Consider the following 19,574-nt stretch of genomic DNA (forward strand, 5'->3'; position numbering starts at 1 on the left):
TTGGTTCTTAATGGGCTCAGCTTGTTTAAAAACAGCTTAAAGCCACTTCCTGTGCTATTACGGTAAGTCCCTATGCCAGTGTGTGTGTGTGTGGGGGGGGGGGGAATAGTGCTGTCCCAACCCCTTCCTCCTCAGTCTCTCAATACATCTCAACAGGGTCTATTTTACATTTTGTTCAATTTAAACAATAAAAAAGGGAATGCACCACCCGATCACCTCAGCCCTGGAAGAACAATTGCTGCTTGGATGAATTTAATGTGGTAGACTCATTGCTACAATTAAACGACAATTTACTAATAGCAGTGAACCATGGCTTAGGCGCAACTTCCTCTGTATCTAGCTGGCCTATGAAATCTGGGCAGGGCAGAAGAGTGGTGAGGGCTTTGTGGACATTGGCCAGCGTGCTGCGTTGCCTCTTCCAGTGTGTCAAAATAGGATCACCCTCACCACCACCTTGCTCCCTCCTAGCACTTCTCACGTAAGCTCTGCGGCTTACAGTGCCAGGAAGATGCCTCCATGGCCTTTTCCCACCACCACGACTTCCACTGGCTTTAGATCATTTATAGACTTTATGTTTCTTTCAAGAAAATTGCGTTCATTTGTATGTAGCACTATGTGTTCAATGTTTCGGATAATTGAAAACTTACAATCTGGCAAAAGTCATAAATAAACACCCTCTCAATAACACTTATCGGTAGATTATTCAGTGTTGCAGTCGGGGTTGTTTTTTTTTTAAAAAAAGGCCAGTATTAAGAATGTTACATTATAAAATCAACTTTATTACAATGATAATAAATAAAGAGAGGAGGGGGAAAAATCAGTTCAGAACATAATAGTCAATATTACCAGAAAAAGTACGGAGAAGATGTTCTTAGTAAATACTATTAAGCCAGGGGAATCCTCTGAAATATTCATTCACAGCTTGATCCCCCAAATGCTGGTCCAGCACTTCTTGCTGTGAGACGCCTGGGACTTATCGCTATCACAGTTACTGTCTGTTGTTGACAAAACAGCTTGTGTTACGGTTATAGCCAAAGCCAATATATAACTAATGAAAGTAATAATTTGCAAAACAATCTTCCAGACTTTATTCCTGCGTAAACTCTTTCTAATTTCTTTAGGTCATGTACCAAAAGTCTTGTTGGCTTTTTAATCTGGTGCATAGAAGCTCTGTAAAGTGTATAATACCACTTACTGGTTGCTCTTCTTTTTAACCTCCAATTTCAAAATTATTGTGTAGCAGTGATGTAATTAGAAAAACATTTTTCCCCATTAGCATCGTTATTGGGCCTACCTAAGTTGTTGTGTTTTGTTTTTTTTAACTGTCCGACAGAGCAGTCTTATATGGGTTTAAGTAAGGATCCAGTGAGTTAAATGGGATTCACTCCCAAGTAAGTGTGCAGGAGACTGCATAAAAAGTTCAAGATATAGAGCAGGATGGTTCAGATCAATAAATATAGATTCAAAAAGCAGGACTGTAGATGTCTGGTAAAAGCTCACACCCCTTTTGTTCATGCATCTTTTGGGAATCCTGCCCCACGGTTCATGCACTAGATATAATATTGTAGATAAAGACTAATTGAGTTAATCCTAGGAAGGGGAGAATAACTCTTATGTATTATGGGAAACTTATGGATAAACTATTACTGGATGGTAAAAATGCTGCTCAGGGAAGAGTGATTCCCATGTCAGGCAATATGCCCAAAGAAAGGGTGAATCTCCAGAGCCAACAGCACAGGAAGTCTTTCATATCAATTCAAACAAACACCAATTTGAGCAACCAAGTCTTGAGACATGAACCTCTGGTTATTTGATGCTGAATGTAAAATTTTAGCCTGAAAATCCATGAACTCAAATGATGACTTCAGTTTTCAGAATAGATGAAACAGAAATTTTAAAATCTATGTAAAGTGGGTGTACAAATAAAGGGTGGGATCCAAGACATACCCAGAGTAGACCCATTGAGATTAATGGACAAGAGTACCATGAGTATAATTAGCACTGGACATCAGCCAAAATATATGCATTATAGTGTAGAAATTTTAATTATCATGCCTCATGGTAAGTCTCTGCATAACACTTGGTATGATCCAGAATTTTGGGGAGCTAAAGTCGTCTGCAAATAGGGAAAAATAAGAGACAGATAAGGCATGAAATGGGATACTAGAAACTGTCATTTCAGTTCAGGATTTGAACCTGGGATGGATATCTAATTTTTCTTTGTTGATACCCTATCTGAAAAAAGCTATATATTCTCATCACCGTTCTACCCATGCATACTAGAAATAGGTTGTGTTGTATTCAGTGAATCTTATTCCCAGTAAATGTGCATGTGACTGCAGCCCCAGTTGCTCTCTGAGGAAAAAGACCCACTGAACACAGTGCAATGTACTTTTGAGCATAAGATTGCATCAGGCCTCATTGGAGGTATCTGTAGAACATATTCATTATGGTATGTGTGCATATTATACAACATAACAAATATGTCAAGTTGCATTGATGGGAGATTAAATGAAGCAGCAATACAGAAGATTATCTACATGCAAGCATTACATCAATATTCTTTTCTGTTACCATGATTAAAACAAAATCAATTACCCAAAACTGCAACTCTGTATTCATAATATATAATCATATATAAGTAACACTTATGGCTCCCCTAATACATATTAAATGTAAAGTTAGCCACATTGCCTCATAGCTGATACACAATTAACACAGTGAAACAATAGATCTTTTGAGTAAGTCTCTTAATTCGAATGTCAGAACAAGTTGTCAGTGGTCAGAGTTTCACAGCACACTTCATCATCATCAACACATCCGTCTATTCTTGGAAAAACCACTTAATAAAGCAGTCATTACTGTCAAATATTCTAAACCGATTGTACCTCTATTTGTAATCTTTATTAGATCAGTCAAAAGCTTTGCAAAATCAATTGGCACAAAGACTTTCAATGCTCTGTGAGCCAATGTACTCCCTACAATACCAGCCAGTTGTTCCTGAAACAGTGATAAACATAGGAGCCAACTCCTAGGGGCTGAGGTCCCTTTGTCCCGTCTCCCCCTAAAATATTTGAGCTTCTCCCCAGTTGATGGGCATTGCCATTCAAATGGAATGCGTGCACCACATCTTGTGATAAATTTTGTGGGGCAGGGATTATCTCCACACACACCCAAACATTTTATTCAAGTTGGCACCCCTGGTGATAAAGCACTATAAGCTGCACCCCATTCTAAATATTCATTTGCTGGTGACACAAGTTACACATCAGACTATTGTCTTCATTGACCTCTTTAGAATCAGGGTTAGCTCTACCATTAGGCCCAAGGAGGCAGCTGCCTCAATGGTGAGATGTTGGAGGATAGAGTTGTGTGTGTCATGTACTTCTACTGCCAGTCTGGTCACCTTCAGCACACAGTATACGTGGGTGTACCATTTCGTCCTTCACCTCAAGTAGCAAAATGTATTAGGCCAACTCAGAATTCACACATGCTTTTGTAGATACACACACTCACCTCACACCTACCTGAATCAAATTATTATATACACAGCCACATGGAGATATCTCTTCTTCTATGTGGCTGCATATCCATGTTTATGTTCACTTAAGTGAAGTGAGGGGTTAGTGTTTGTGTATTGGGTCAACAGGCACAATGCTCCCATGGTCTGGAAAATGGGTAGGCAAACTAAGGCCTGGGGGGCCAGATTTGTCCCAATCACCTTCTAAATTCGGCCCGCAGACGGTCCAGAAATCAGCATGTTTTTACATGAGTAGAATGTGCCCTTTTATTTAAAATGCATCTCTGGGTTATTTGTGGGGCCTGCCTGGTATTTTGACATGAGTAGAATGTGCCCTTTTATTTAAAATGCATCTCTGGGTTATTTGTGGGGCATAGGAATTCGTTCATTATTTTCCCCCCAAAATATAGTCTGGCACCCCACAAGGTCTGAGGGACAGTGGACCAGCCCCCTGCTGAAAAAGTTTGCTGACCCCTGGTCTGGAAGTTGGGACTTGAATATTAGTTCAACATTCTGAATGACTGAAAAGGCTTTCTCCATCCCATTTAATATTTCTCGGTGGTGCCTTTTGTAATGCATTACATTGATCAGGTATGACAAGTCCATAGTCTGAACTACAAACCAGTGCAAGATCTTCCACTCTGCATTTTGAAGCTAAGATGGCAGCTGAACACTCAAACATTCTCCAGAAATCAACATGAGCTTGGGATTCCAGTGAAACAGAAGAATGGCTATAGAGCCATGAAGCAAAAGAGTAATGTCTGCTAGCACTGTGAACTACTTGCCAGAGACTTCTAGGGACATTCAGGTTGAAATGAGAGGTGGGAAATTAGAGAGCACAGAGCAAAAACGGAGGCAGGTCTGAAGTGTCCACTCTTCCGTGGCTCTTCTAATCAGCAGAGGTGCCAGTGGCAGTACGGCTCTGACTGGGATGCAAATCCCTTCATATTATGCTGAATGCAGGAGCAGCCAGTGCAGAGTAGCAAGGCCACGTGGCTGCTTGTACAGCAGTGGTTCAGCTGCTCCTTAATGGGATGGGGCAGCATGGCAGTCAGGTTGGGCCAATGTCGGAAGGAGACACTGGATTTGCTCTACTGCTGCCTTCACTGCCACCCAGCCCCAGCCCTGCCCCATTGAGCAGCAGCAACACTGCCGTCAGGGGAGCTGGGGCATGTCGCTGCCCCACTGCACTGGCCATTCCTGGTTGAACATTACTGCATTCCCTTCAGTATACATATCTCTTAAGGCTTTATGGAACACAAGAGTGGTTTTCCCCCCTTACCTTTGGATTGTCATTTTGCTTAAATTCATTTTGTGCAGACTGTACATTTGAGCGGAGGGGGCTCGAGTCTGAGGCCAGCGTAGGCAGCCCTGTTTCCCCTCCTTGCCACACTGTCCATTTCTACCCAGTTTGATAAAGCTGGAGAAGGCAATCAAAGTACTCAAAACTGGTCCGAATAAGCCGTGTCCCTCTTAAGACAAGTGGTTTGGTTTCTGAGGTTTGGTTTCAAATGGCATACAGCTGGAAGGCACACCACAAAAGTCTAGATTAGGACAGCCCCTTTATAACAGCCAACAAAAGCCACGGTGAAATGCTTGTCCATTCTGTTTACGAGAATTCACTTCTTCCTTTGCAATTACGTTCTACCAAGTCTTTGGTCCGATCCCTTTGTTTGTTTGTTTTGGTAGAAAGATTCACACACCACTGGTTAGGCACTGTCAGGCTGTCATGTCTCTATTCAGTTTTAGGACGGAAAGTCCCATCTGCGCCTTTTAATATTTTGTCGGCGATGCTCCCCATATTTTTCTTCATAGCTTTCACAGGATTCTCATGCAGGAGTGTCTGTATTAGATACTTCTCCCGTTTAATTTTGCTTTTGGTTTTCTTTGACACATCGGGAATTATGTGTGAAATAGCAAATGTCACCAAGTAGATGATATGCTGGATGGGGGAGGGGGAGGGAACACAAACAGAGTCAGCTACTCAGAATATACAACCATTATAAAAGAGAGTAATATTGCCCCGTTATTGACTTTTGCCACAATCTGGAAGTCTGTTGGCCACATCTGTAAAACGCATTTAAAGCGCTGCTACACCACTTTAACTGTCCCGGCTTCTCCCAAAGAATTCTGGGTATTGCAGTTTCTTCAGGGTGCTGAGAATTGTCAGGTTAGGTGATTCCACAGAGCCTAGGACTTGCCGATCAGAAGGTCGGCAGTTGGAATCCCCGCGACGGGGTGAACTCCCGTTGCTCAGTCCCTGCTCCTGCCAACCTAGCAGTTCGAAAGCACGTCAACTGCAAGTAGATAAATAGGTACCGCTCCAGTGGGAAGGTAAACGGCGTTTCTGTGCGTTGCTCTGGTTCACCAGAAGCAGCTTAGTCATGCTGGCCACATGACCCGGAAGCTGTACGCCGGCTCCCTCGACCAATAAAGCGAGATGAGCGCCGTAACCCCAGAGTCGGTCACGACTGGACCTAATGGTCAGGGGTCCCTTTACCTTTACCTTTATTCCCTGCACAGAACCACAATTCCCAGAATTCCCCGGGAAAGGAGACTGATTGTTATACCACTCTGGCAACTGTGGCAGCGCGATAGAGGTCTCCCAACACTTCTCAGCACCCTTAACAAACTGCAGTTCCCAGGATTGTTTTGGGGGGAGGAAGCCATTACTGTTCAAAATGATACAATAGCACTTTAAATTCATAGTGCAGATATGACCTATGTGCATTCAGATAACAGACGCATGAGGATCTGCACATTCACATTCATTTCAAAGGATCAATCTAATTTGGAGATGCAAAGAAACAACCTCTAATGCACGGCAAGGGGAAATGTTTCTTTAAGGTTTCCTGCTGGTTGCTAAGAGAGTTTCTGAGAGCATGCCCAGGTGGCAATTTATTTCTCTCTCCGCTCCCTGCTAGGAAAGCGCCAGCCATGCAGCTGTTTATCTCTGCCATCCCAATGTGCTACCTACCATGGAGACCACAGAGCTAGGCACTGTTTGTGCAATATGGACAGAGAAGGACCCTCATTGGAGTGCTCCCTGGGGACAGACTCTGGGGGGACAGCAGCTTCCTAGCTGCCCATTTACCCCCTTTGTGAAGAACCAGTGTTTCCCTGAGCTGAAAGTTCGAATGTATTTTATGTTTTGCACCATCGCTGCCATCCTGCGCATTCAGTGTTGTGGGCCCAAGGCTGTGGGATTCCATCCCAACTGAGATTAGACAGGTCCCTCCCCTTGCAGACAGATGGGCGGGGTATAATTAATGAAATTATTACTATTATAAAATTATTATTGCTGAACTTCAGGTGCCTGAATCAGACTCTCTTGTTCCAGCCGGCACTTTGAGCTAGTCCAGTTTTGTGATAAACTTTTATTGCTTCGTTGTCCCATTTTCTGTGGATTGTTTTGATGTAAAAGGACACTGCTTAGAAGTGTGAATAATTAAGCAATACACAAATGTCTTAAAAAAAATAAATAGTTAACCAAGGGAAGGCGAAAATTGGGATTTTTGTGCAATGGCTCTTTTTTTTTCTTTTTTGCAGGCTTTACTTTTAACTCCCAACTAGGGTGACAGGCAGATATCTTAGTGGAGTTTAATATCCTTACAGACAGAGTTAAAAATAGCTACTAATAACATATTTTTTTTAATGTATTCACAAACCTTTTGTCTTTTTGTCCCCCCCCCATCTCAGTCTCTAGAAAGGCAGGTTTTTTTAAAAAAACCCACACACCCCAAAAACAGTATTCAAGATTTGCTCAGTATTTCTCCACCCTCCACCGAAGAGGAGAAAGGGAAGAACTGGTAGCTTTTGTTTAGACTTGCTTTAGATGGAGGACATTCACGAGGATTTCATTTTGTACAATTTTCATATGTTTTTCTTCCAAAATGTATGCCATTGAGGCAGGCTGCACCAAAACTGCATGGCAAGTTTTGTTTCCATTGAGATCAGAAAAATCTGTTTGCTGATTCCCCCCCCCCCCAACTCTGCCACCCAAATTTATGACAATCAGACCAGGAAAATTCTGAAAAACATGCCTGAGAAATTTTCACCCTATTGCATGGCTGGGCTGGGCTTATGCAAGGTAGACAAAGGGCACTACTGAAACTTTAGGATGAAGGAATGGAAGACACATGCTGACATGGTTTTGAATACAAAATGATGAAGAAACTCCTTTTAGGAGGAAATATACTGACCTCCATGACAATGATGAATGAGAGCTTGGCTGCAATAACATGCCAGTAATAGATATTGTGTTCATATTGATGTTCGTGCCCAGGGGGGTATCGGAAATCCCGGTACCTAACAGTCAAAGACAATGAAGCAATCATTTCAGCAGACTCTGCAATATGACACTCAGGCCAGAAGGGGGAGCAAAATCCATCCCATTCTCCTGATAAGGCAACACACAAATTAAGCAGAATGTAATCGTAGAATTGTAGACCCGGAAGGGACCCTGAGGATCATCTAGTCTAACCCCCTGCAGTGCAGGAATATGCAGCTGTCCCATAATGAGAACGAAATGCAGATAAATCACATCTACTGAACTGCATTATTTTGTCGACACTAAAATTATCTTCTCTTTTGACCATTGTTTACTATTACTTTACAATGCTGAGAGGTAAAGTATAAGTGAAGACATGTGTGTATGAGAGAGAGAGAGAGAGAGAGAGAGAGAGAGAGAGAGAGAGAGAGAGAGAATATACAGTCAGACCTTGGAAGTCGAACGGAATCCGTTCCAGAAGTTCATTCGACTTCCAAGGTGCCACTTCCGATTGCCAAAGAACGTTTGCAAACAGGAACACTCACTTCTGGGTTTGCGGCGTTTGGGAGCCAAAACATTCAACTCGCAAGGCATTACAGAACCAAGGTACAACTGTATATAGCCGTATATATATATATATATACAGTGGTACCTCAGGTTTCATACGTTTCAGGTTACATACGCTTCAGGCTACAGACTCCGCTAACCCAGAAATAGTGCTTCAGGTTAAGAACTTTGCTTCAGGATAAAAACAGAAATTGTGCTCCGGCGGCACGACGGCAGCAGGAGGCCCCATTAGCTAAAGTGGTGCTTCAGGTTAAGAACAGTTTCAGGTTAAGTACGGCCCTCCGGAACGAATTAAGTACTTAACCTGAGGTACCACTGTATGTCCATACATACATACATACTGTCAGGGCTGCCTCAGGTCTCAGCTCACAAAAGACCAACGCCAGGTTCTTCTTATATACAAGGATGTTTATTGCAGTTCATTATTGCTTTCACAACCGAGGCGCGCAACCCCGCGTCTCTTAGCCTAGACGTTTTAAGTCCCCTCTGAATCGGTCCCGCCCCTACACCAGCTTAAGAGGCTTGTGCTAGTCCACCTCTTCCTGTCTTTCCTTTTCCGCAGGGTCTTTCTGCCCCCCTGGGTCCCTTCCCTCCTGCTCTCTCCCGAAGCGGATCCCTCAGATGCCTGTTCCCCCCTCCTTCGTGCTTTGGGGCCAGGCTCCTCCTCCGGGCTCTCTCCATTTCCGCGCGCCTCCACATTTGAACTTGGCGCGCGTTCGCTACCCCTGACCTTCCTCTTGACACTTACACTACTCCCTGTACTACTCTCCGCCTCTTCCGGCAGGACGTTCTGCCCCGATCTCCTTCCCCTGTCTCCTTCCTGCTCTGCTCCGTGTGTCACACTGGGAACTCCACTCTCTTCACTTCGTTCCTGCTGGGAAGCCGGCCCCGATCTCCCACTCCCACTCGGGGTTTCCCTGCTGCTTCCCTGCCCCTGGCATGTCCCCCCTGTGAACCCCCTTGGCCTGACTAGGGGCGCCCCCTTCTGGGAATCCTCCGATTCACTTGAGAGACTCATGGAAGACCTCAAGTCATTGTCCTCCTCTTCCTCACAGTCCTGGGATTCTTCCCCATCGCTCTCCGTCTCCCCCCTCACCTGTGCCTCTGTCCCTGAACCCCTGACACATACATACATACATATATGTGTGTGTGTGTGTGTGTGTGTGTGTGTGTGTATATATATATATATATGCTTTCGTAGATTTTCACGGGTACAGGAATGCAGGTTTTGGTGTCTTCGGGTGTCTTCCCGTGTAAGAGTTGGGGTTGAATCCCTTCCTGTTTCCATTATGATTGTACCCACAACAGGCTATGTGCAATGGTCTGTGTCCCTGGTGGGAGGGTGGGATAAAACATAAGCAGCTTTTCCCTGACAGACGACCACACAATGCATGCAATAAACTGTGGATGTAATACCCTGGTGGCTTTGCAGAAATGATTATAAGAATCAGGTTTATGCATGCTAGTAGGGAACACCCTCTGAGTGATCACAATATTATACCTTTCTAATACTGCCCCCGCTTCCCACTTTTCCTATGTATAAGAACACTGAGTTATTGCGAAACGTTATTTGGAATTCAACCCCAACTCTTACACGGGAAGACACCCGAAGACACCAAAACCTGCATATATATATATATATATATATATATATATATATATATGCTATTTTAAATGGTAAAATAGACTTGCCTGCATGTTGTCTGGTTGGCAAACATGGGAAGAGCGGCTGGCTTGCTTTCGTTTCTGAAGTCTGACACAGCAAAGACGGAAAGTGTGTTGTTTATGTACCCCTTCATGGAGTAAGTGCTCTGACTTCCATAGGGAGGAACGGAAAATGACCAGTAATACACCAGGCGTGGAATCATATCAGACGTAAAAGCAATTATCATTGCCTGCATTTGAAAAGAGAGGGAAATGGGCAAGATTTAACTGCATCTAGGTAGAATTTTATACAAAGAGAGAGGGAATGTGTGTGTGTGTGTGTATCTGTCTGGAAATGGGAAATATATTATTGTACAAAACAGAAGCGCAACACATCCAGATCTCTCCAGTTTCTGGCTGGCAAAAAATCTCAACTCCCTTCCTGTTTCCATTATGATTGTACCCACAACAGGCTATGTGCAATGGTCTGTGTCCCTGGTGGGAGGGTGGGATAAAACATAAGCAGCTTTTCCCTGACAGACGACCACACAATGCATGCAATAAACTGTGGATGTAATACCCTGGTGGCTTTGCAGAAATGATTATAAGAATCAGGTTTATGCATGCTAGTAGGGAACACCCTCTGAGTGATCACAATATTATACCTTTCTAATACTGCCCCCGCTTCCCACTTTTCCTATGTATAAGAACACTGAGTTATTGCGAAACGTTATTTGGAATTCAGTATAACCTATTTGCTCTTTACGCTGCCTTTCTCTCTTCACCCCTCCAGTATTCTTCCCACATAAACTTTCACCTCTTTCAAATGATTTCCAGATGTGCAATAGCAGTGATGACACACACAAGAGAATATATTCTTCTGGATGCTCTGTAAAAATAAACTCCCCACCCCACCATTTGTAGGCTGTTTTTTTAAAAAAGAGGATCACACTAAAAAAAATTCTGATTTCAATGTTCCAAGACGTGATCACTTTTCCTATTGCCCCAGAACAAATGAAAACTGGGCTTATGCCTGGCAACTGAATATAGCAATGTCAGCTCTGCTGCATGAACTCTTAAGTGCCAAGGTAGCTTTGTACAATATCCACTTAAAGTTCTGCCAGTTTTGCAGAGTAATCCATAAAGTGGAAAGAAATGGAACTTGCTGTAAAAGAAGCATGGCATCAACTATTTTGGGGATTTTTATTTTTTTATTTTAGAAAGCCTCTGCTGCGGTTATGACAGTCAGGCTTCCTGGGCCACTGTGCATTTTCAGTGGCTATTGTTACTAAGGGTTGCAATCCGTGCTAGTTCTACTCAAGAGTAGACCCACTTGAAATTAGTAGCCATGGCAAACTTTGATCCATTAATTTCAATAAGTCACCTCTCAGTAAAACTTAGGAGGCAATAATTATTTGGCTGTTCTATGATCAAACCACCTGAGTCCATTTGAAAAAAAATGAACTTTTTAGATGAAGAAAACATCGACTCAGGAGAAAAACCACACAGGATTTCTTTTTAAGTGACTTACTAGTTAGTGTTGCCAGAGGCATCTCAGAAGATGCATTCCCTCCTCCTGTGTAAAAGAGTAAGAGGAATGCCTCTAGCATGGTGCCAGCTAGCAGTAAATTTTGGACACTAAACCTGGCACCAGCCAGTTTAATTGAGTGGAAACTCCTACCGCAGAGCCTTAGCAAAATTCATTGCAGTAGGGTTTGTTGACCCTGTCCTCAAAGGGAGAAAGAGAAAGCAAAGGGAATATGCTTATTTAATTTATAATATTTATATACCAGCTGTCATCACACATTGTCTTGCAATGGGTCATAACAATTTAAAGCGCAATACAAAATAAGAACAAAATAGAATGTGCAATAAAGTACAACTCAAGATGGTCAGCTTGTATACAAACAGATATCACAAAGGCACCATGAGTCTTAATTGGTATCTCATAAAAAACAAACAAACAAACCAAGCAACCAACCAACCAACCAACCACTGGTACCACTGTCGCTGGACTTCTCATTCCTCAAGGAAATGGAGAACATCTAACATGTCAACAATTTCATACTGTTCAAAGGTGCGAATGTGGAGAACGGACATTACAACTGATTGAAGAACACTTCCCCATGAGAAATAACTGTTTGGCATTTCAGATCCCAAATTGTCACTACTTAAAGACTGTACTTACATTGGTCACCACAGCAAGAAGAGCTATTCCTTGCATGATGGGCTGCCATGCTCCTATGTCCTGAGCTTTCTGAGGAACTATGCGCCTGAACTGTGTGGTAATCTTCCAGGCGTCTATACGTATTTCCAGTAAATTGTTCATAAGTGCCAGAAGGGGAGCCAGTGGGAAGGAGGCCACAAACAAAGTGACAAATCCAAACTGTATAACTGCCAATGAGAAATGTGACAAACACTGGTGAAATATTAATTAGCATTGTGTGCGCTTTCAAAAGTCAGGCATGCCAAACCCAGTGGCTAAACAGAGCTACTCTAGATCACTTGAAAGAGCTGGTTTCTTGGATCAGAAAAGTATGGGAAAGTTACCCAAAGTCTATGGGTAAGATTTACTCAGACTAGATCCATTGAAACTAATGGACCCATCTTAGTCACCTTCATTAATTCACTCTGAGTAAATTACTTTGAGTAATACTTAGATGATTCCATTCATTATCTGCACTCTGTAGCCAGCAAGAAACCAACGCCATTGTAAAAAGGAATTTATAATGCCAATCAGGACATGGGGTGTGTGGAAATATATATATATATATATATATATATTTGCAAGAGAGCAACATTAAATAGTACAGTTAGAGAACAATCATGTGGTTGTTCACTCCGTAGTAAAGCCCCACTGTATCCAGAGGTGTTTACTCTCAGGTAAGTGCAACCCTAATGTCTTGTGTACAACCACAGTTAAATACTCTGTGTTCAGATTTTTTTTTAAAGAAAGGAATAGCCCAGCCATCCAATCTAGAAAAAACCACCCATCCCGCTTTTATTTAATAGAATGTTAATTATTAAAAAGAATTATAGCAGCCAGCTTACCCATTTCAAGATACTCATAAAACAATCCAAGTTTGCCAATGGGTTGCAGGTGGTAGTCCTGTTCCCAGCGAGGGACAACTTTCTCAGACCGTGAAGCTGAATAAAATCTTCCAATCAGGTTCTTAAGCCACCTATGAATGGAGATCACCAGCTAGATTTATTCTTTATGGTAGAAATCATGCAATTTTTTGTCCAATATGGAATAGCTAAGTCTGCCTCTTTGCTTTGATAATAATGGGCTCAGTTTTGCCTTTTCTGGCAGATACAGCCAAGGTCAAGCTACATGTTACTCTGGGAGAGCCATCCATTAGTTCATCTGTATAGGCTCTGATGGATTTGGCCTGTTTGGATCCTCATTTTTCTACCTTAAAAAAATAATGGAGACAAAACAATAGAGAATAGGGATTCCATTCATGACCTCTTCATGGTCAAAAGCATATGTTGCTGTGTTTTCCATTGATGGAGACTAATGTTTCTGGACCTTGCTTTAATCCTCTGCCACTTGTTTCTTAAAATTTCCAGCATGCCATAGTGTCATAGTTTGAACCAGTCCTACGTTTCAGAAAGTAAAATAAGGCACAACTATCACACTGTTCATTAATATTTCCCAAATCTGTAGGATTGGATGAGGCTGTTTCTCACCTCCTATGGAGTCCTCATGAATTTCTGATCATTAAAACAGTTTTTTTTAAAAAAATAATCAGTTACAGCTTTTTGTGTTTTAGGGGCTGCCTTCTGCTGTGAGCTCAAAGCAACCAAGAGGTTTAAATTCAGGTTCACTAAAAACAACCACCCTGTATTCAAATTCAGGTTTGGTTTTGACTCCTAGCTATCAACACTATTTACTTACGGAAGAAGCACTTCTTGTATATTATTCCAGATTGCTTTGCCTCCCATTATTATTGTCAGTTGTGTTGTAAGTTCAAGGAGACATCCACCTGGATCACACTAGGATTGGAAGAAGAAGGGGGAGGGTGGACATGAATTTTTCCAGCTCATTAGCTGCAGGGAACGAACTTTCAATTAATGAAAACATATTAAAATATATTCTGTTACTTCAAAAAGACTAGCATAATGTTTTGTTTGGCATCATTCTATTCAGATAACTCTCCAGAAAAATGCACAAACCATCTAACATTGGTGATTATTACTAAAAAAATGTAACACCTTCATTTTTAATAAATTTGCTTAATTTATACCAGACTTTTTCTTCGAAAAGCAAAGAATAGCTTACATATGGCTCCTGTAGTCTTCAGCTCACAGAGTTTAGAGGTTAAACTTGTCTGCAGCAGAACTACATTTACCTTTAACCATAATCTGTGCCCTCCAAAATAATTGATTACCAGCGTGGGGATAGCATATAGTTAATCTTGCAGTCAAGGACACTCGCTCAGAAGCCTACTTCCAGAACTCGCCCTGCTTTTAGGCAGTGAAGCAAGAAGTTGGAGGGTTCTGAGTGCCTTGCAGTTGCCTGCCTTGGGTCTAAAAGTTAGCTTGCTGTCCTCAGATATGGTGCAGGTTTGCGTCCTATTGTCAGTGTTGAAAGAAGAATCACAGAGTGAAAGGCACCATATTGCCTTTGTCCTGGGCAGCAAGATGTCTTGGGCTGGCCCTATCTGCTTCTGTCAGTGCCCTGACCTGAATCAGGGCACTTACATTTCTCACACTTTAGTTATGTGGGGTAGTGGTGGGGAGAGTGGAGGAGCTGAAGCAGCCCCAAAGATTCTTTTTACAGGTGTGGAATAGTAACAGCGCCATGTTGTCTATAGTGGTATTGCCATTTGCAGTGTTCACAGCCATTAAGGGAAGTAAGCAAATCACCTGCTATTTCAAGCAACGTTGACCATTTTGTGAGGCCTCTCCATCATCCTATTATCATCACCATCATGTTATTATTTCTACCCTGCTCATCTGGCTGGGTTTCCCCAGCCACTCTGGGTGGCTTTCAACAGAACATTAAAAACAGAATAAAACTTCAAACATTAAAAACTTCCCTAAACCATTGTAGCTAAGTTATTTTTTTGGGGGGAGGGGGATCAGTGGTGGCTGCAAGAAGCTACGGCACCTGAGGTTTGGTGGAATATGAGCTTGGAGGACTTCGGACTCAGCTCAAAATGGCGGTAGCTGTGAAGCTGAGTACTTCAGTTTACCATTGCGAGATCGCAATCCCACCAAACCTTAACACCATCACTGCTTCCCATGTATCTCTTGAAACGGATGAAGTGGCCAAGATTCAGGGCCAAACTAGATGTTACACGCATACATGTATAATATTACCACGATGGGCTTTTCAAAAGTCAAATTAAGCTTTTGAAGGGGGAACTGGGAAAAGTGCAGCAGAAGCCGCAGTGTTCATCTTCTGTCTGTTTTCCTACTTTGAAGTTCATGAAAAGCAGTTAGTCAGGAAAGGGTTAAGCACCTGCTTTTCCTTCTGCACAAAAATTCTTTAAAAATGATATTTGGCTAATGTTACTTCCATCTATGTGTAACATCTGGTTTGACCCTAAGACTTCTAGCTGAAAAAAAATTAAAAATGAAGAGAGGACAACCCACTGCAGGTAGTTCATTCATACCTCTTCATTTCTGTATTTCCCCAGCCAATAAACAGGGTCGCCAGGGTAACCTACAAATTTACCCTTAAAGAATGCAATGTAGAAACAGGAAGAATAATAGTTGACAAATTGGAACAAGAACATCTTCATGGTGAGGCTGTTTTCATAATCAGTCTGCGTCCTTGGCAGTTCTGTAGTTTAAGGGGTGAGGGAGAGAGAAATGGTTAACTCGAGAAGAGCTTTCGAGATATGTATGTCGTAGACTTGAATACAATTTACATCTTTATAATTTAGATTATTTGGAGTTCTCTAATATACTGTAGCCATTATGTTAATTTCATGACAACGTGTTATAAAAAGGGGGGGGGGGAATATGTGCTCTTCCACACAAGAACAAGCAGCAATTCTCAATGCAAAAAGCCTCCAGCAGATTCAATACATAATGAACATAACATTTTGATGTGATGCAAATGAAAGAATATTAAAATGAAGCTACTTTAGATGCGCCAAAATAGGACAGCTCCTTTAATGTAAATGACCTGGATGGGAAGGAAACCAGCAGTGTTCGCTCTGTTTTCGCTATTTACTAAGGCATGAAGGGTTTCAAACAGTGATTCTTTCCCTTTTTATTTACAAGAAAATGACTACGCTATCTATAAACAATACTGAATGTAATTGAATGCATTATGCAGTGCTGATCCATTTTCATAAGGCTGGAATTATTACAGTAATCTTCCGTGCTTTGTCAGTTTCATAAATATACAGCTGTAAACAATTGATCTTTCATGCTGGCTATAGAAGGATTCCTTAGGCAAGGAGCTGAATGTCATTTCTTTGTTAACTGAGAAAGCCTGAACTTTAAAATCTTTAGAAGTCATTGCAAGCAATGGTGGGGAAAGTTCTCAAATACATGGCAGAGGCATCCTGTTTTGCTGAGTTACCCCTTAAGAACACAACGTTTTTCTCCATTTACTCTGAAAGGCTTTGTAGCTGGGGCAAGAGATCATCTTACCAAAGTCAGTAATCATGATTGCTACTTTCTCATAGATCATGTTCAGAATCATAATGATGATGAAGCTTATGATGGAAGCAGAAACTGAAGTTGCTGCTTGCGGAGTCAAGTACTTCTGGATGGCTTCAGTGCCATTGATATGCCTTGGGAGTGTTGCGGAAAACACCAGGAAAACAGACAGCCTGTAAACAATTATGCCAATAACTGAGGCGATAATGAGCAGGATCTGAAATCAAATAACAACATAACTGCTATGAAATAAGTATGATATATTTTATATGTCACATATATACACATATATATAGTGCGAGCGCACACACACATATTTAATTGATGAATTTATTATATAAACACAGTAACATATATAATTACAGAAAAAGTAAATTAAACTATAAATACAAATATATTAGATTTATACATTATTCAAAAGTGTGTTTAAATGTATCAGTAAGTGTCTATGCAATCGTTAACACCGACTTTCCTTTATGCCACTGATTGATTGTATATAGCAATCAATATACTATTATTCTGATGCATATACCTACAATGCATTTCATTCCTCTCATAATTAAACTTCCTGAACATAATTAAACTCCCAAATCGTAACTCATTTTTCAAGACATTAAATTTCCCCCAACAGTAAATATGGGTTCGCTGAATCTTAGGGCTGCCATATGATCAGATTTTCCTGGACAGTACCGGGATTTCCAAGCTGGAATTGATGTCTGGGGGGAATTTCTGGGGGGAAATTGTCCTGGATCTTACGCAAGTCAATTGAAAAATTGTATTTTGGGGGCTTATCTCAGAAAAAAGCTTGGGTCTTCCTAAAAAAAGCTCAACAACTTGCTGTCCTGGATTTTACTTCTTGAAAGCTGGCAACCTATGAATTTTCTACTTCATTTCTGGTACAGAAAACATTTCCTACAACAGCATCCACAATATCTATTTGTGCGGGAGAAAGCACATAGGTGAGCACTGGGAACTGGAAATGGAGGGTGAAAGGAAAAGTGGAGAAAGGGAGATAGATAGGAACACAAGAATAGCATGCAGTGCAGCACTCTGTAATAAATTTCACCCCTCCAGCCCTGAATATAATTTTAGCTTCCTCCTTTTGCCAGTTGCCTCTGCTCATTGCAATGTCCTTCCTTCTCATAGCCCTGTGGTATGTTCCTTAAGAGGAAGATTACAGTAGCACTTCCATGGCAGTATCTACAGCCGTGCTAATGACAATCCTACCACTGGCATTGGCTAGTGCACATTGGAACTATTTTTGAAACTCTTCCACGATGCCACACATTTCCCCCCATGGCTGTATAGACTTATTTTAGTTTCTCCTTTGAATTAAGCTGGAATTGGGGTGGGGGTGGGGAGCAAAGGACACCCAGCTTTGCTATCTTAATCAGATGAAACGGGTAGGAAAAGACCCATTACAGTGGTACCTCTGGTTATGTACTTAATTCGTTCTGGAGGTCCGTTCTTAACCTGAAACTGTTCTTAACCTGAAGCACCACGTTAGCTAATGGGGTCTCATGCTGCCGTTGCGCCGCAGCCACGCGATTTCTGTTCTCACCCTGAAGCAAAGTTCTTAACCCAAGGTAATGAATGAATGAAAATGTTTATTCGGCTTTACGCCCATCATAAAGCACAACACAACAAAACAAATCAAATAAAACAGTGGACTCGTACAAGTCACCAGTAATATAACACAATTCACAGCTCACAAGGACAGATATTAGCAATTCAAAAGAAAAATTTAAGATTAAGATTTAGGCACTACGCTAAAATCAATATCTGATGTCATTGTAGAAAATTCTTATAACTATCAATAATCGGCTAACATTCCATTCCGTCTCTTGTACGAGAGGACAGCTGTTAGGAATTTAGCAACCTGTAGGGTAATATAAGGATCCACATCTTGAAGAACCCAGGCAAGCTGTAGGTCTACTGGTTTGTCAGCCATAGGCTGAATTATGGAGTTTAGTATACTAGCACGAGCTGAACTGTACATAGGGCAGATAAACATGACATGCTGTAGAGATTCAGATGTTTTCATATCACAAGCACACATTGAAGGGACTTGGCCCTTAGTGAATCTATGTCTCAGGACATTTGTTGGAAAAACATTGAACCTAGCTCTAATGAAGGCATATCAGTGAGACGCGGCTGTAAGCGATGTTAAGTAGGACGGAGCACGGTAGATAGGGATTATGCCGAAATTTAACGGCGAGCAGACTCCACCACCAGCTAAGAAATTTTGGTATAGCTCCGTATCATCCAGCCTTTGATTTATACACCTTTTTGCCACATTTAGATCCAGTTTGAGCAATTCAGAGGGCGAGATCTCATAGGACAGCAATTTGGCATGGATTTTTCCTGACCACAAATTTGTGAAGTCATCCCGCCACATGCATTGAATGAGATAGTGGTTCGGGAGTTTATGCCATAGGGATATCCAATAAATCAAAACTCTCCTCCATAGAACTAAAACCCAAGGTAATATTTCTGGGTTAGCGGAGTCTGTAACCTGAAGCGTATGTAACTTGAAGCGTATGTAACCCGAGGTACCACTGTAATCTGTAACACACTATTGAACCAGATGCCTGGAACAACACGTCCGAAAAAAGTGGCAGGAAAGGCAACGAGGTTTGGACTGACCATCACTTCATGGCAAAAAACCGTTATGTTTTCTCCCAAGTGCCAGGCCAGCCGTTATCTATCTCAGCTCCCTAGAACATGAGTCCTATTATAGAAGCTGCTGGTATCATGTTCTGCTGTGCACATACGTATCATTTGTAGATGTTTTAAAACGTACCTTTGAAATATAACCTGTGAAGGAAATGAGCCAAAGTATCCAAGAACTCAAGCTGATGCACAAGAGGTAAGAAGGGGGTTCAGAAGAGATGGGGGATCAAGATGGGAGAAAGGAGACAGAAATCCAGAAATGGAGCCATCAGGAGA

General features: G+C 41.8%; 1 protein-coding gene and 1 long non-coding RNA gene across 3 annotated transcripts in view; both read right to left on the reverse strand.

Annotated features, from left to right (window-relative positions):
• Positions 1-758: 758 nt before the first annotated feature.
• LOC308596632 lies at positions 759-3,348 on the reverse strand. The gene is made up of 2 exons (XR_014012586.1): positions 3,174-3,348; positions 759-3,130 (listed from the first exon to the last, which is right to left on the reverse strand). It is a non-coding gene; the product is annotated as an uncharacterized lncRNA (long non-coding RNA).
• Positions 3,349-4,038: 690 nt separating this feature from the next.
• Positions 4,039-19,574, reverse strand: part of ANO6 (anoctamin 6) — a 69,393-nt gene continuing 53,857 nt past the window's right edge. For both annotated transcript variants that reach the window (XM_081211516.1, XM_081211517.1), the window contains exons 13-20: positions 16,617-16,842; positions 15,626-15,795; positions 13,903-14,000; positions 13,053-13,183; positions 12,190-12,395; positions 10,050-10,252; positions 7,723-7,828; positions 4,039-5,462 (exon numbers count right to left, since the gene is read on the reverse strand). In XM_081211516.1, the coding sequence (XP_081067642.1) occupies positions 5,256-5,462; positions 7,723-7,828; positions 10,050-10,252; positions 12,190-12,395; positions 13,053-13,183; positions 13,903-14,000; positions 15,626-15,795; positions 16,617-16,842 (1,347 nt within the window). In that variant the 3' untranslated portion in view covers positions 4,039-5,255. The remainder of the gene's footprint in view (positions 5,463-7,722; positions 7,829-10,049; positions 10,253-12,189; positions 12,396-13,052; positions 13,184-13,902; positions 14,001-15,625; positions 15,796-16,616; positions 16,843-19,574) is intronic.

The sequence above is a fragment of the Podarcis bocagei genome, assembly GCF_964188305.1.
Source record: "Podarcis bocagei genome assembly, chromosome: 10".
In the NCBI taxonomy this organism is placed as follows: Eukaryota; Metazoa; Chordata; class Lepidosauria; order Squamata; family Lacertidae; genus Podarcis; species Podarcis bocagei.